Source organism: Topomyia yanbarensis, unplaced genomic scaffold (genome assembly GCF_030247195.1).
Source record: "Topomyia yanbarensis strain Yona2022 unplaced genomic scaffold, ASM3024719v1 HiC_scaffold_637, whole genome shotgun sequence".
Classification (NCBI taxonomy): Eukaryota; Metazoa; Arthropoda; class Insecta; order Diptera; family Culicidae; genus Topomyia; species Topomyia yanbarensis.
The window spans coordinates 1-16,907 of NW_026683866.1; the positions used below are offsets into that span (position 1 = coordinate 1).

At 29.9% G+C, this 16,907-nt stretch overlaps 1 protein-coding gene and 4 pseudogenes across 1 annotated transcript; 3 read left to right on the forward strand and 2 right to left on the reverse strand.

Moving 5' to 3' along the window:
• The first annotated feature begins 4,979 nt into the window (after window positions 1-4,979).
• LOC131696042 (uncharacterized) lies at window positions 4,980-6,200 on the forward strand. Its single transcript, XM_058984570.1, has one exon. The coding sequence runs from the start codon at window positions 4,980-4,982 to the stop codon at window positions 6,198-6,200; it is 1,221 nt and encodes a 406-aa protein (XP_058840553.1).
• Window positions 6,201-10,276: 4,076 nt separating this feature from the next.
• LOC131696044 (NADH-ubiquinone oxidoreductase chain 5-like) lies at window positions 10,277-10,958 on the reverse strand (annotated as a pseudogene).
• Window positions 10,959-13,179: 2,221 nt separating this feature from the next.
• LOC131696045 (NADH-ubiquinone oxidoreductase chain 6-like) lies at window positions 13,180-13,918 on the forward strand (annotated as a pseudogene).
• A 9-nt stretch (window positions 13,919-13,927) lies between these two features.
• Window positions 13,928-15,035, forward strand: LOC131696043 (cytochrome b-like; annotated as a pseudogene).
• Window positions 15,036-15,709: 674 nt separating this feature from the next.
• Window positions 15,710-16,491, reverse strand: LOC131696046 (NADH-ubiquinone oxidoreductase chain 1-like; annotated as a pseudogene).
• Window positions 16,492-16,907: the final 416 nt, after the last annotated feature.

Sequence of the window (16,907 nt, forward strand, 5' to 3'; positions counted from 1 at the left end):
GGAGTATGCAGTAAGGGGTTGCTACTTTAAAATTAAAACTAGTTTAAAATTACTTAACAAGTTGAAAATTTTCGGCAGGACCTGGACCTCCCGGATCTTTCTCCATGATCCGCCGCTGGTTTCAAGCGATGTTTCAGTATCAAATAGTATCTCAAAATCGTGGCTGTCGATCCGTTGTATGTATGTGCAAATCGTACTGAACAAGTAATATTCATTTCCACCATTGTATTGAATATAACCAGCCATGGAATCGTAGTCTGGACAAATGAGACAAGCACAATTGCACCATTAGGTGGATTAAAACAGGTTTTTATTTTGGGAATGCGTCGAGTTGAGACGAAAACGTAAAATGATTAATAACGAGGATAACACTTTCCGAATGTAGAGAGAAATTTATGAAAAAGACGATTTCCATTCGACTCTAGCAGGTCCTGATCGATTTTGATGAGCATTTGATTTTTGTTGTATGACCAATTATATGCATAAGTCAAATGTTTAAAAACAGTAATTTAAGGTCAAGATAGCATCATTTTGAAACCGCCAATTTCGGAGGTTTAGTATCTTCGATGAGTTTTACAAACGTTAAACAGCGCATCATTTGATAAAATAATTTTGGCGGCATATCGTCCAAAAAGTATTTATGGTGAATTTTCTCAGGTTGATATTCATGACTACAAAAAAGTCTCAACAAATTCGCTAAAGACACGAACTCTGTTACTATTTTCTGAAAAATTAATTCTGCATAATTTTAAACCTTCAAAAATTACGGTTTCGAAATTATGCCGTTTGGACAGTATGATCGATTTTCACCAAACCGAATTTCTGGCTACGCCGCTGAAAAAAAATTGCCCGATTTAGTCAATGTCCCCATTTTGTCAGCCTAAAATACACCATGAGACTGATAAAAATGGGTCTTTATTGTATGTATTAGTCGCTGTGTTTCACATTAATAGGTACATTTCTTTTTTGGAGATTTTTCCTAATAAGTTTGTGAAAATTATAAACTATTTGAATTTTTTTAATAGTTTTATTTTTTATTTAACCGTGATTTCGCTTCACAACGTAGTCTATTTTTCATGGCTTGCGGTGAGCACGATCTCTCGAATTGCTGAACTGAAAATTATGGAATAGAGATTAATTTTTAGTATTCTTTACAGACCCGCTGGTGCCCTAAGACGATTTCGCTAGATTTTCAGGGCACTGTGCACCCAGTGAATTAACGTAAGTGACGGAAGGTTATCGAAAAGTTTCGTGAAAATGAAAATTCCCGTAATGATGATGATTTTCCCAAACGCTTCGTTTTCGAGAGGTTTTTATTTGTTCTTTGGCATTAGGATTAGCGATAATAATTCAAATCAAGGATACTACTGGGAAGTCACCTTTAGAAAAAGTCGATGTCGAAGTAATATTTGGAACTATGCACGCATGCACTTCAGAGATAACGTGATATCAGGAGCTGCGATTTCATTTCAACGTTTTTTTGTGAAAACGGCGATACTTACAAATGTAAACATAAGGCTTTTTTCATACATGCGAATGAGGGCTTTGAAACGCAACAAATTAACCTAAAAAGTTTGATTCTACGATATTGCTTTCTTAAACTATAGCAAAAAATACAACGGGCGAAACTGTATTTTTGTTTCTTTATTTAAAGTTTCGCCCTCCACGCTCCATGCAAACAAACAGGGCGATACTTTTTTTTGCCAGCAGTTTAGAGGCGAAACTGTTATTTTCGTATTTTTTTAGGATTATCAAGCTGCTACCAGCTGTAAATAGTAACAATGATCGCTATTGAAAAAAAAACGGACGAAATCGGTGGTGTAGAACGGTAGTTATAGTAAAAAAACGTAAAGGCGATACTTCACTGCTGATAGGTGGGACCTAAAAAGTAAACAATCGCCAAAGGGGCGATACTATCATTTTGTCAATTTCAATAGCAACCACAAATTTTAATTTAATAATTTCAAATACTTGGGAGTTTTGGGTTTCTATATCTTGAAAATGATAACAAACTTATTTTCTATATTTGATCCTTCTACTTCAATTATAAATTTATCATTAAATTGATTAAGAACATTTTTAGGATTATTAATTATTCCTTTTTCTTTTTGATTAATACCAAATCGATTTCAAATTATTTGAAATAATTTATCTTTAACTCTTCATAAAGAATTTAAACTTCTATTAAATTCTAATATTCACAATGGAAGAACATTTTTATTTATTTCACTTTTTTCTTTAATTATATTTAATAATTTTTTAGGACTATTTCCTTATATTTTTACTAGAACTAGTCATTTAACTTTAACTTTAACATTAGCTTTTCCTCTTTGATTAAGTTTTATATTATATGGATGAATTTGTCATACCCAACATATATTTACCCATTTAGTTCCTCAAGGTACTCCAGGTATTTTAATACCTTTCATAGTATGTATTGAAACTATTAGAAATGTAATTCGACCAGGAACTTTAGCTGTTCGATTAACTGCCAATATAATTGCAGGTCATCTTTTATTAACTTTATTAGGAAATACAGGCCCTATATCAACATCTTATATTATTTTATCATTAATTTTAATTACTCAAATTGCTCTATTAATTTTAGAATCAGCAGTTGCAATTATTCAATCTTATGTATTTTCTGTATTAAGAACACTTTATTCAAGTGAAACTAATTAATGACAACTCATTCAAATCATCCTTTTCATTTAGTTGATTATAGACCATGACCCTTAACTGGTGCTATTGGAACAATAACAACCGTTACAGGATTTACTCAATGATTTCACCAATATAATATATCACTATTTATTTTAGGAAATATTATTATTCTAATAACTATATATCAATGATGACGAGATATTTCACGAGAAGGTACATTTCAAGGACTTCACTCATTTTCAGTTACATTAGGATTACGATGAGGTATAATTTTATTTATTATTTCTGAATTTTTTTTTTTATTTCATTTTTTTGATCTTTTTTTCATAGAAGTTTATCACCAACTATTGAATTAGGTATAAACTGACCACCTATAGGAATTATTCCATTTAATCCTTTTCAAATTCCTTTATTAAATACAGCAATTTTACTTGCTTCTGGAGTTACTGTTACATGAGCACATCATAGCTTAATAGAAAATAATCATACTCAAACTACACAAAGTTTATTTTTTACAATTTTATTAGGAATTTATTTCTCAATTTTACAAGCTTATGAATATATTGAATCACCATTTACTATTGCAGACAGAACTTATGGATCAACCTTTTTTATAGCAACTGGATTTCATGGTCTTCATGTATTAATTGGAACTACATTTTTAACAGTATGTTTTTTTCGTCATATTAATAATCATTTTTCAAAAAGACATCATTTTGGATTTGAAGCTGCAGCTTGATATTGACATTTTGTTGATGTAGTTTGATTATTTTTATATATTTCTATTTATTGATGAGGTAGTTAATTTATAAAGTATATATTTGTATATTTGACTTCCAATCATAAGGACTAATTTATTTTAGTATAAATAATTATATTAATTTTTATTATAAGTATCATTATTTTAATTATTACCATTATCATAATAATAATTGCAACTTTCTTATCAAAAAAAACTATTATAGATCGAGAAAAATGTTCACCATTTGAATGTGGATTTGATCCAATAAATTATTCACGATTACCTTTTTCCCTACGATTTTTTTTAATTGCAATTATTTTCTTAATTTTTGATGTTGAAATTGCTTTAATTTTACCAATAATTTTAATTATTAAATCATCAAATTTAATTAACTGAATTATTACAAGATTATTTTTCATTTTAATTTTATTAATTGGACTTTACCATGAATGAAATCAAGGAATATTAGAATGAAATAATTAATTATTAAATATGAAGCAATAAAGTGCAATTAGTTTCGACCTAATCATAGATGTTTAATCATCCTTATTTTAGGATAATAGTCAATTATAACATTTAATTTGCATTTAAAAAATATTGATATTTTCAATTTATCTTACTTTAATTGAAACCAAAAAAGAGGTATATCACTGTTAATGATTTCAATGAATATTTATATTCCAATTAAATTAATTTTTAAAAATATAAATGGAATTAAACCATTAAAGAAAAAAAGTTAGCAGCTTTTTCTTGATCATCATATTTTATTTATATAGTTTAATTAAAACATTATATTTTCAATATAAAAATAAAAATATTTTTTTTTATAAATACTTTATTTAAAAATTAAAATAATTTCCTTAATATCTTCAATATTATGCTCTATATATAAGCTATTTAAATAATTTAAAAAATAATAAAGTAACTAAAATAAATACTCATATTATATATCTCAATAAATAAATTTTTAAATTATTATTCTGAAATTCTTGAATATATAAAGAATAATTTTTTAATTGAATATATAATAATTGTCCTCCAAAATATTCTCTTCATCCTTGATCAAAAATTTTTAATCTTATAAATCCAATTAATAAAAAAATTTTTACTAATCCAAAAGTAGAAATTATTGGTATAAATCATATTCTTCCAAAAAATCTTCTAAAATTATAAAAATAAATAGATTTATTTATAAAAAAAAAAAAAAAAAAGAAACATTATTAATTAAATAATCAGTCGAGTTCGTGATACGGAGAGAGGCACACGCGGTTTTTATCTGCCAAGTTCATTCGGTTTATTCGTATCGTTCCAAAGCGTAAAACCAGCGGAAAAACTCACACGTGTTAGAATTCGTTAAACTACGGAAAAGTGCGTTGAAGGATATAGTGAATTCTGTGAAATTGAAGGTGAAATTAAAAATTTATTTTGTGCATACAACGTGGTAGTCGCAATTTAAAAACCGCACCGAAGTTGGTGCGTCACGAAGAACAAAGAACAATAGGCAAGTAGTGGTATTCGTTCACAAGTGAAAGGCAAACAATACATAACCTAATAACGTAATTGCGGAATAGCCATGCCGCCACATGGCGGCAGTGGCGGAGTCCCTGCACTAGGCGGGAGTGGTTTCCCTGCGTTAGGGCAGATACCTCAACGACAAGATGGACGCTTTCTCGTCATTAGGCGCACGGATGAAGGACAATCGTTGGAGAAAGTCTCACCTTTCCTGATCGACAAAGTCATCAGAAACTGCTGTGGTGACGTATCCAATGTCAAAAGAATCCGAGATGGGCAAATATTAGTGCAAACGAAGACGGAAAAACAAGCGAACAGCCTCAAACAACTGAAGAATATGACCAGCGAAATAAACGTAGAAGTTACCGAACACGTGTCTCTAAATACCTGCAGAGTTGTGATAACTTGTCAAGACCTTTTTTATGTGGAAGATGGTGAAATTCTGGAAGAGATGCGAGATCAAACTGTCACGAAAGTGGATCGAATCATGAGAAAACAAGATGGAAAGCTAGTCAAAACCGCAACATTTATACTGACTATCGGATCAGCAAAGATGCCCTCAGAAGTGAAAGTTGGGTTCCGCAAAGTAGCAGCACGTCCATACTACCCACGCCCGTTAAGATGCTTCCAGTGTCTTCAATTTGGGCATCTCGGTAAACACTGTAAACAGGAAAGAATTTGCGCAAACTGCAGCGAAAAACACCACGCAGACAAATGTGACCGACCTTCAAAATGCGCAAACTGTGAACAAGCCCATTCAACTATAAGTGTCAATTGTCCCGTCTGGATAAAGGAAAACGAAGTCGTACGAGTAAAAATTGATCGTGGATTGACACACTGGGAAGCTAAGAAAATTGTGGATCAGACGACAGGACAAAATGCAAGCTACGCAGAGAGAGTCGGGATCAACGTACGAACTTGCAACTGCAAATGCTCGTGTGGTATACCGAGCTCCCGCCCAATTCAGATAGTAGATCAGAAACCAACGCAAACAAATAATCCAACTCAAACTTCAAAAGAAGACACTATCATCAGACCAAGCACCAGTAAACAGCAACGCTCACCAACTCACGAGACCAACGATACCGGCATAAAAAACCCAAATTCACCCACCCCACAACCAAAACGAATTAAGAAAAGCAACGAAATTTACATCAGTAGTGACGAAAAATCCAACAATGTACGACCAAAAAGAAAACCAGGAAGACCTAAAAAAAAGCAGCCGCCAGAAGCAACAACTTGCGCATCGGAAGCCGAGAGAGAAAGTGACATGGAGATTTGAGCCCAAAAATGTTAAAGCTAATCAAAATGACTAACACAACGAAATCATCTACACGTCGAATGTCAGATAACCAACCATCCATCATCTCTTGGAACATCCAAGGACTACGTACAGGAAGACCAGAGCTCCAACTACTCATAGCAGAAAGGCAACCCCTAATCATCTGCCTCCAGGAAACAATGTGCACATCTCCAAATGAGTGCAACATCAAGGGATTCCAGACAATACACCGACCTAGAAAAAACGGAAAGAGAGCAGCAGGTGGCGTAATCACGGCCATCAAAGCGGACATCGAATATAAACTAATTGCTATCAACAGTGAGCTGGAAGCTATTGCTGTCAAGGTAGGTCCCCCACTAAACATAACCATACTTAATATATATTTGCCACCCGGAAAACCTCTTAAGAATTGTGAAATTACATCGATCTTAGATCAATTACCCAAACCAATATTAGTCTGTGGGGATATTAATGCGCACCATACCCTTTGGGGATCAAACACCACCAGTGCACGCGGTAAAGTGATTGAAGCGATAATGGAGGAGCATGATCTTGCGGTATTAAACAATGGTGATTCCACATACATACAGCACTCGAACGGAACAGAATCGTGTATCGACGTAGCACTCTGCTCAGCCGAAATTGCCGGACAATTCGACTTTGAAGTTGCTCAGGATGCCCACGGGAGTGACCACTTGCCTCTAATCGTCACAGTTCCAGAACTAACGCGTAGTAGGACCACCCGGCCCAGATGGAAGATTGAAGAAGCGGATTGGACCATGTATCAAAGCATCGTTCAATTCCATCACGTGGAAAATGCGGAAAGACAGATCGAACTGATAACATCGGAAATAATAAAAGCAGCAGAAGCGTCCATCCCCCTTTCAAGCGGCGTAGTTAGGAAAACAACAGTTCCCTGGTGGAACGATGAAGTAGCAGCGGCTGTCAAGACTCGTCGGAAAGCCCTTCGAAGACTGAGATCGAAAAACGCTAAACACTCCAATCGAAGCAAACTTGCAGAGGAATTTCGAGCAGCACGACTGGCCGCCAGAGAAGCAATCACCAAATCACAGAAAGCATCATGGAAGGAGTTCGTTAACAGCTTCACAGTGACCACACCATTGAAAGAAATGTGGACCAATTTTCGGAAAATTCAAGGGAAAACCACCAGCACCCGAATAAATGGTATCAAGACGGAAGGAGTACTAGCTACGGAAGACAAACAAATCGTTGAGTCTTTGGCAGAACATTTTCAATCTGTTTCCAGCAACAATCGGTACCCACTTTCTTTCCAACAGTACAAACGCCAGACGGAGAGCACTCCACTATTGATACCAGAGCAAATAGAAACTAGTTATGACCAGCTGTTCTCAGCATACGAACTGGAAGAAGCCATGGAAGGGCTGAAAGGATCTTCCCCGGGGCATGATAACGTCCATTACAGCATGATAGCAATGCTTCCACACGACTGTAAAGCTAAACTGCTTGATACCTACAACCGTCTATGGGTCGAATCAATTTTCCCTGAATGCTGGACCAAGTCAATAGTGGTGCCTATCTACAAAAACAAAGGAGAGAGATCAAACCCAGGAAGCTACAGGCCAATATACCTTAACAGTTGCCTGAACAAGGTATTTGAACGAATGGTTAATAACCGTCTGGTCCACATTCTGGAATCAAGAAATTTGATTCACGACCATCAATATGCCTTTCGTAAAGGCAGGACTACCGTCGACCACCTTGCAGAACTGGATACAGCAATTCGCGAAGCATGGAGTAGCAACAAATATGTTCAAGCTGTATTTTTAGACATACAAAAAGCCTACGATACTACGTGGAGGAGAAGCATACTGAACAAACTCAGTGACTGGAGCATTGGTGGTCGATTGTTGAAGTACCTACAACAGTCGCTCAAAAGAAGGACTTTTCAAGTAATTGCAAATGGGCAGATATCGGGAAACAAAACCATGGAAACAGGCTTGTGTCAAGGCTCAGTGCTCAGCGTAACGCTGTTCTTGGTTGCAGTGAACACGATCGCCGATTTCCTCCCAGAGGGCGTCAAAATTCTACTGTACGCAGACGACGTTGTCATTTTAGCATCTGGGTATACTGCAATGGAAGTTGAATGTCTTTTGGAAAAGGCGTTGAAGGGTATACACGATTGGCAGGAGCAAACTGGTTTTTCTATTTCAGCGGAAAAAAGCGCCACCGTAGTGTTCAAAAACCCGAAAAAACGCATCGCAATTGCAAACAATAACCTAACACTGAATAACCAAATCATACCTCGAAAGAAGAGCCAAAGATGCCTCGGAATAATCTTGGATCAGTGCTTACGATTCAAAGAATACTCAGAAGAATTAAAAGCCTCATGCCAGCAAAGAATTAATGTGATCAGATGTGTAGCGAAAACAAACTGGGGCGGTGATAGGAAAACTCTAACAAAACTATATCGAGCAACCGTTTTAGAAAAGCTACTCTACGCAGCGCCTGTTCTATCGGCAATGAACTCACAAACTTTGAAGATGCTGGCAACAGTCCACAATTCAGGACTTAGGATAATATGCGGAGCTTTTCACACCAGCCCAATTGAAAGCCTGCAAGCAGAAACAGGTATTCCAGGCATCAAACAGTTATTTGAACAGAAAACATCAATCTATGCAGCAAAGAAATCAGCAAATAGAGACATAACCGAGCAGCAAAAATCCAGCCCACCAAGAAGCCCATCAAGCAGCACAGCAAACAGCTCATCATCAGAGTACGAAATCAGCTCAGGGGAATTGTGGAACCAAAAATCAGTCGTCGAACTCACCACGGTCTCACAAAGAGGTGAGCAAATCATACATCAATTGAAAATAGACCTCCCTATACTCCTAGCTTTCTCGCAGCCCAAAACGGCACCATGGGAAAGAACAAAAATACCAGTGGACAAAACATTTCTCTTCTACGTGCAAAGTGGAGCTACGGCGGAGGAAATACGTCGACAATTTGCAAGCAGAAAGGCTACACGTTACCGAATATACCAAGCTATATACACCGATGGGTCGAAGCGCGGCTCGCGTTCAGGTTTCAGTGTGATCAGTGGCGAAACGGTAATCCGCAAACGAATCAGTGATATGGGTAGCATCTATGCTGCCGAATGCTTAGCTATAATAGAGGCTCTTTCTTGGGTGGCAAACCAACCAAGTGTGGGGGCCTATCTAATATGTACCGATTCTTTGAGTGCGGTAACAGCGATAGAAAAGTTTAAAATTAAAAGCAGGTGGCGAGATGAAGTCGCGAAGCTTTACAGAGAAGCTACAAGAAATGGAACAGCAATACAAATATGTTGGGTGCCAGGACACCAAGGCATCCCCGGCAATGAGAGAGCTGACCAAGAAGCTAAACGCGCATTAGAAATCCAAGGCAATGAATTAGACATGATTGAATTCGATGATCTTAAGACGGCTATTAAGAAACGAATGCTATGGAAGTGGCAGGAATCGTGGACAGCTACTAGAAACACCAATTTACGTGAAGTAAAATCTTCTGTCCTACCTTACACAGAAGCAATAACAGGAAACAGAAAGGATGACGTAATATTGACTAGGCTTCGCATAGGACATACCAAATTGACACATCGGCACCTACTACAACGAGAAGAATCACCAAGATGTCCATGGTGCAACGATAGATTGACCGTAAAACATATAATTGTCAACTGCCCCGGACTGGAAGACGAAAGAGACAAGACTGAAGTACCATCAAATTTACGTGAAGCTTTAGCAGATGATAAAAATAGGGCCCAAAAGATGTTGAAATTTCTCAAGAATATTAAAATTTACAATGATATTTGAATTGCGGTTAGGAGAAAACATGACATGTAACAAATGCAATGTAATTCAGCGCATACTAAATGGACTCGAATGACCAATGGTTAAAAAGTCCATTTCAAATAAACGAAGGAAAAAAAAAAAAAAAAAATTAAATAACCAAATTATCCACCTAATACACAAACTAATAATGTTAAAATTTTTATTATAAAAGGTAAACAAACTATTACCGGATTAAAAAATATTAATCAATTTAATATTCTTCCTCCAATAACAGCCATAAATATTAATCAAAAAATACCAAAAATTATTGTTCATCTATTTTCTCTTAATTTATTTAAAGAAATTCCATTATATTCTCCTGTTATTAAATAATATACTAATCGAAAAGAATAACAAACAGTTAAACCTGTAGAAAAAAAAAAGAAAAACAATTTAAATACGACATTCTTACTATTTCTAGTATTAAATCTTTAGAATAAAACCCTGCTAAAAAAGGTATTCCACATAAAGCTAAATTAGCTACATTAAAACATCCACACACTATTGGTATTCTTATTCTTAAATTTCCTATAAATCGAATATCTTGAATATTTCTTATGCAATGAATTACAACACCTGCACATATAAATAATAATGCTTTAAATAAAGCATGAGTTAATAAATGAAAAAAAGCTAATTTTATATATCCCATTGACAAAATTCTTATTATTAAACCTAATTGTCTTAAAGTAGATAAAGCAATAATTTTTTTAAAATCAAATTCAAAATTAGCTCCTAATCCAGCCATAAATATTGTTAAACCAGAAATTAATAATAAAATTTGACTAATTTTTCTATCAATAATTAATAAATTAAAACGAATTAATAAATAAACTCCAGCTGTTACTAAAGTTGATGAATGAACTAATGCTGATACAGGAGTAGGAGCTGCTATAGCTGCAGGTAATCAAGAAGAAAAAGGAATTTGTGCTCTTTTTGTTATGGCAGCCAATATTACTAAATAACCAATAATTATTATACAAAAATCTTTTTTTATAATTTCTAAATAATAAATATAATTTCATCTACCATAATTTAATATTCAAGCAATAGCTAATAATAAGGCAACATCTCCAATACGATTAGATAATGCAGTTAATATTCCTGCATTATAAGATTTTACATTTTGAAAATAAATTACTAAACAATAAGAAACTAATCCTAAACCATCTCAACCTAATAAAATTCTAATTAAATTTGGTCTAATAATTAATATTATTATTGATAATACAAATATTAATACTAATAAAATAAATCGATTAATATTAAAATCTTCTTCTATGTATTGTTTTCTATAAAAAATTACTAAACAAGAAATAAATAAAACAAATGATATAAATATTAAACTTATTCAATCAAATAAAAAAACTATAACAATTGATATAGAATGTAAAGAAATAATTTCTCATTCAATAAAATAAACTAAATTAATTAATAAAAATTTTAATCTAAATATAAATAATATAATACTAATAAATAATAAAATATAAAAACTATTTTTACAATAATTTAAATTTAACATGATCTAAAATGAAAATTCATATCTTTGACACCACAAATCAATATTTTAATTAAACTATTTAAATTAAAGTCATAATATAAAAAAATTTCTTTTTATAATTAATAAATTTAAAGGTAATCAATGTATTATTAATAATAAATATTCTCGAATTAATCCCGTTGAAAAAAATGAAACTCTAGAATAAAATTTTCCATGTTGTCTATAAGCAAATAAATATAATGTATAAGCTGCTCTAAAAAATGATAAAAATATTAAACCAATTATTGTCAATCAAGATCATCTAATAATTCTATTTATTAAAGAAATTTCACCTAATAAATTTAAAGTAGGAGGAGCTGCCATATTTCTTGAACATAATAAAAATCATCATAAAGATAATCTAGGTATAAAATTCATTATACCTTTATTAATTAATAATCTTCGTCTTCTTATTCGTTCATATCTAATATTAGCCAAACAAAAAAGTCCTGAAGAACATAAACCATGAGCAATTATTAATCTATATGCTCCATTTAATCCTCAATAACTTATTGTTAATAAACCATCTAAAACAATTCCTATATGAGCAACTGATGAATAAGCAATTAAAGCTTTTAAATCTATTTGTAATAAACAAATTAAACTTACTAAAACTCCTCCAATTAATCTAATTCTAATTCATACAAAATTAAATTTTATTCCTAAAATTTGTAATAAAGCAAATATTCGAAATAAACCATATCCCCCTAATTTTAATAATACTCCAGCTAAAATTATTGAACCAGAAATTGGAGCTTCTACATGAGCTTTTGGTAATCATAAATGAACTAAAAATATTGGTATTTTTACTAAAAAAGCAAAAACTATACATAGATATAAAAAATCAAAATTATATATTTTTATATAACTTAGTATATATATATATTTATAGTATTTAAATCTATATTAATAGAAAAAATACCAATTAATAAAGGTAATGATGCTAGTAAAGTATAAAATAATAAATAAATTCCTGCTTGTAAACGTTCTGGTTGATATCCTCACCCTAAAATTAAAAATAATGTAGGAATTAATCTACTTTCAAAAAATAAATAAAATATAAAAATTCTTATTGAACTAAAAGTTAATAATAATAATAATAAAATAATTATAAATAAAAAAAAATTAATATAATTATTTAATTGAATAACTTTTTCTCTAGCTATTAATATTAAACTACAAATTCAAATTCTTAATAATCCATAAGAAACTATATCTATTCCAAAATAATAAGAAATTTTACAAAAATAATAATTAAATCTAATATTAATTATAAAAATAAAAGAAACTAAAAATAATAAATTTTGAATTATTCAATAAATATTTTTATTAATAAATAAAAATATTGTAAATATTAATATAAAAATAAATTTTAACATTGTAAAATTGAAAATCTTTGAAAATAATCATTTCCATGAGTTCGAATTATAGACACTAAAATTGATAAACCCAAAACCCCTTCACATACACAAAATCTTAAAAAAAATATTCTAAAATATCCTTCAAAATTTATAAAATTTAAATATAATAATAAAAATAAAAATAAAATTAAAACTATAAATTCTAATCTTAAAAGAGTACAAAGTAAATGTTTTCGTCTAGAAATAAAAGTAATACAACTAAATATAAATATAATAATAATAATAAAATTAATAAATAAATTCGTCATTAGTTTTAATAGTTTAAAAAAAAACATTAGTCTTGTAAACTAAAAATAAAAAATTTTTTTTTAAAACTTCAAGAAAAAGAAATTTTTCCTATCATTAACTCCCAAAGCTAATATTTTAATTAAACTATTTCTTGATATTTTTATATTTTTAATAATCTTATGTTTTTTAATGTCTTTTATTTTTATACAAATAAAACATCCTTTAGCTATAGGCTTAATACTTTTAATTCAAACTACTTTAATTTCTTTAAATATTGGAATATTAATAAAAACTTTCTGATTTTCTTATATTTTATTTCTTGTATTTATAGGAGGAATACTAGTTTTATTTATTTATGTAACTTCTCTTTCATCAAATGAAATATTTTCTATATCTTTTAAATTAATTTTCTTATTTTTAGTTTCTTTTATATTTATAATTATTTTAATATTTATATTTGACAATATAATAATAGAAAATTTTTTAATAAATAATGAAATAAATATTTTTACAAATTTTAATATATTTTTTTCCGAAGATATTTTATCTTTAAATAAAATATATAATTTTCCAACTAATATAATTACACTATTATTAATTAATTATCTTTTTTTAACTCTTCTTGTAACAGTAAAAATTACAAAAAAAAATTATGGTCCTTTACGACCAATAAATTAATGAATAAACAAACCTTTACGAAAATCTCATCCCTTAATTAAAATTATAAATAATTCATTAATTGATTTACCTACACCAATTAATATTTCTGCATTATGAAATTTTGGATCTTTATTAGGATTATGTTTAATTATTCAAATCTTAACTGGTTTATTTTTAGCAATACATTATACTGCAGATATTGAAACAGCTTTTAATAGAGTTAATCATATTTATCGAGATGTTAATAATGGATGATTCTTACGAATTTGCCATGCTAATGGAGCATCCTTTTTTTTTGCTTGTTTATTTATTCATGTAGGACGAGGAATTTACTATAATTCATATATTTTTATTCCTACTTGAATAATTGGAGTAATTATTTTATTTATAGTAATAGCTACAGGATTTCTTGGATATGTTTTACCTTGAGGTCAAATATCTTTTTGAGGAGCTACAGTTATTACTAATTTATTATCTGCTATCCCATATTTAGGAAATGATCTTGTTCAATGAATTTGAGGAGGATTTGCTGTTGATAATGCTACTTTAACTCGATTTTTTACTTTTCATTTTATTTTACCCTTTATTATTTTAGCAATAACTATAATCCATTTATTATTTTTACATCAAACTGGATCTAATAACCCTTTAGGATTAAATAGTAATATTGATAAAATTCCTTTTCATCCATATTTTGTATACAAAGATTTAATTGGATTTATTATATTTATTTGAATTTTAATAACTTTTATTTGAAAATTTAATTATTTATTAATAGATCCTGAAAATTTTATTCCTGCAAATCCTTTAGTTACTCCTGTTCACATTCAACCAGAATGATATTTTTTATTTGCATATGCTATTTTACGATCAATTCCTAATAAATTAGGAGGTGTAATTGGATTAGTAATTTCTATTGCTATTTTATTTATTCTCCCATTTATTCACTTAAATAAATTTCGAGGATTTCAATTTTATCCATTAAATCAAATTTTATTTTGAAATTTAATTATTATTTTTTCTGTATTAACCTGAATTGGAGCTCGACCTGTAGAAACTCCATATGTACTTACAGGACAAATTTTAACTGTATTATATTTTTCTTATTTTATTCTTAATCCATTATTATCAAAATATTGAGACAATAAATTAAACTAATTAATAAACTTTTATAGTATATGTCTTGAAAACATAAAAAAGAAGTAAAATCTTCTATTAATTTTTTTTATTACTAAAAATCATTCATTATATTATAAAAAATATAATAAAAATTTTAATACCAATAAAAATAAATAAATAATTCAAAGATATAGGTAAAAATCTTTTTCAAGCTAAATACACTCAGGTTTTTTTTTACGCGGGGGATACGAGCCGCGTAAATGAAAACCGCGTAAATGAAAACCGCGTAAATTTCAAAATCCGCGTAAATGAAAACCGCGTAAATTTCAAAATCCGCGTAAATGAAAACCGCGTAAATTTCAAAATCCGCGTAAATGAAGACCACTTAAATTTAAGAATCCGCGATAAAGGGAACCTCATTGATGGATACCGCGTAAATTCCAAAATCCGCGTAAATGAAAACCGCGTAAATTTCAAAATCCGCGTAAATGAAAACCGCGTAAATTTCAAAATCCGCGTAAATGAAAACCGCGTAAATTTCAAAATCCGCGTAAAAAAAACCGCGTAAAAAAATACCGCGCAAAAAAAAACCGCGTAAAAAAAAACTTGAGTGTATATTAATTTATCATAACGAAATCGAGGTAATGTCCCTCGAACTCAAATAAATATAAAAGCAATAACTGTAAGTTTTTAAAAAAAAAAAACTATAAATATCACTTCCTAAAAAAATTACACAAAATAATATTCTCATAAATAAAATACTTGAATATTCTGCTAAAAAAATTAATGCAAATCCTCCTCTTCTATATTCAACATTAAATCCTGAAACTAATTCAGATTCTCCCTCAGCAAAATCAAAAGGTGTTCGATTAGTTTCAGCTAAACATGATGCAAATCAAACTAATCTTAAAGGAAAACAACATAAAATAAATCAACAATATTTTTGAAATTCAAAAAAAAATAAAAAATAATAATTTCCAATTAAAAAAATAAAATTCAATAAAATTAAAGCTAATCTTACTTCATAAGAAATCGTTTGAGCAACTCTTCGTAATCCTCCTAATAAAGAATAATTTGAATTAGATGATCAACCTGCAATTATTACTGTATAAACTCCTAAACTAGTAATACAAAAAAAAAATAATACTCCTAAATTAAATGAATATAATTTAATTAAATAAGGAATACATAATCAAATTAATAAAGATAAAAATAAAGAAAAAATAGGAGAAAAATAATAAAAAATATAATTAGATAATAATGGATAAGTTCTTTCTTTAGTAAATAATTTTACAGCATCACTAAATGGTTGTAACAATCCAATAAATCCTACTTTATTAGGCCCTTTCCGAATTTGAATATATCCTAAAACTTTTTGTTCTAATAAAGTTAAAAAAGCTACTCCTACTAATACACAAATTACTAATAATAATCTTCCAACTAAACTTAAATAATAATCTATAAAAACACTACTATTTATAATTATATTTTAATTATATTTATAAATTCTAAATTTATTGCATTAATCTGCCAAAATAGTTTAATAATTATATTAATTTTATTCATAATAATAAAATTTATATTTTTTATTTTAGGTCCTTTCGTACTATAAAATAAAATTTTATTAAGGATAGAAACCAACCTGGCTTACACCGGTTTGAACTCAAATCATGTAAGAATTTAAAGGTCGAACAGACCTAAACTTTAAACTTCTACACCTAAAAATAACTCTTAATTCAACATCGAGGTTGCAATCTTTTTTATCGATATGAACTCTAAAAAAAAATTACACTGTTATCCCTAAGGTAACTTAAATTTTTAATCAATATAATTGGATCAATTATTCATATATTAATGTAAATAAATTATAAAAGTTAATTAAATTTTA

Excerpts from the sequence above, each read along its gene's own strand:
- LOC131696042 (XM_058984570.1), top strand. The coding sequence starts at position 4,980 with ATGCCGCCACATGGCGGCAGTGGCGGAGTCCCTGCACTAGGCGGGAGT.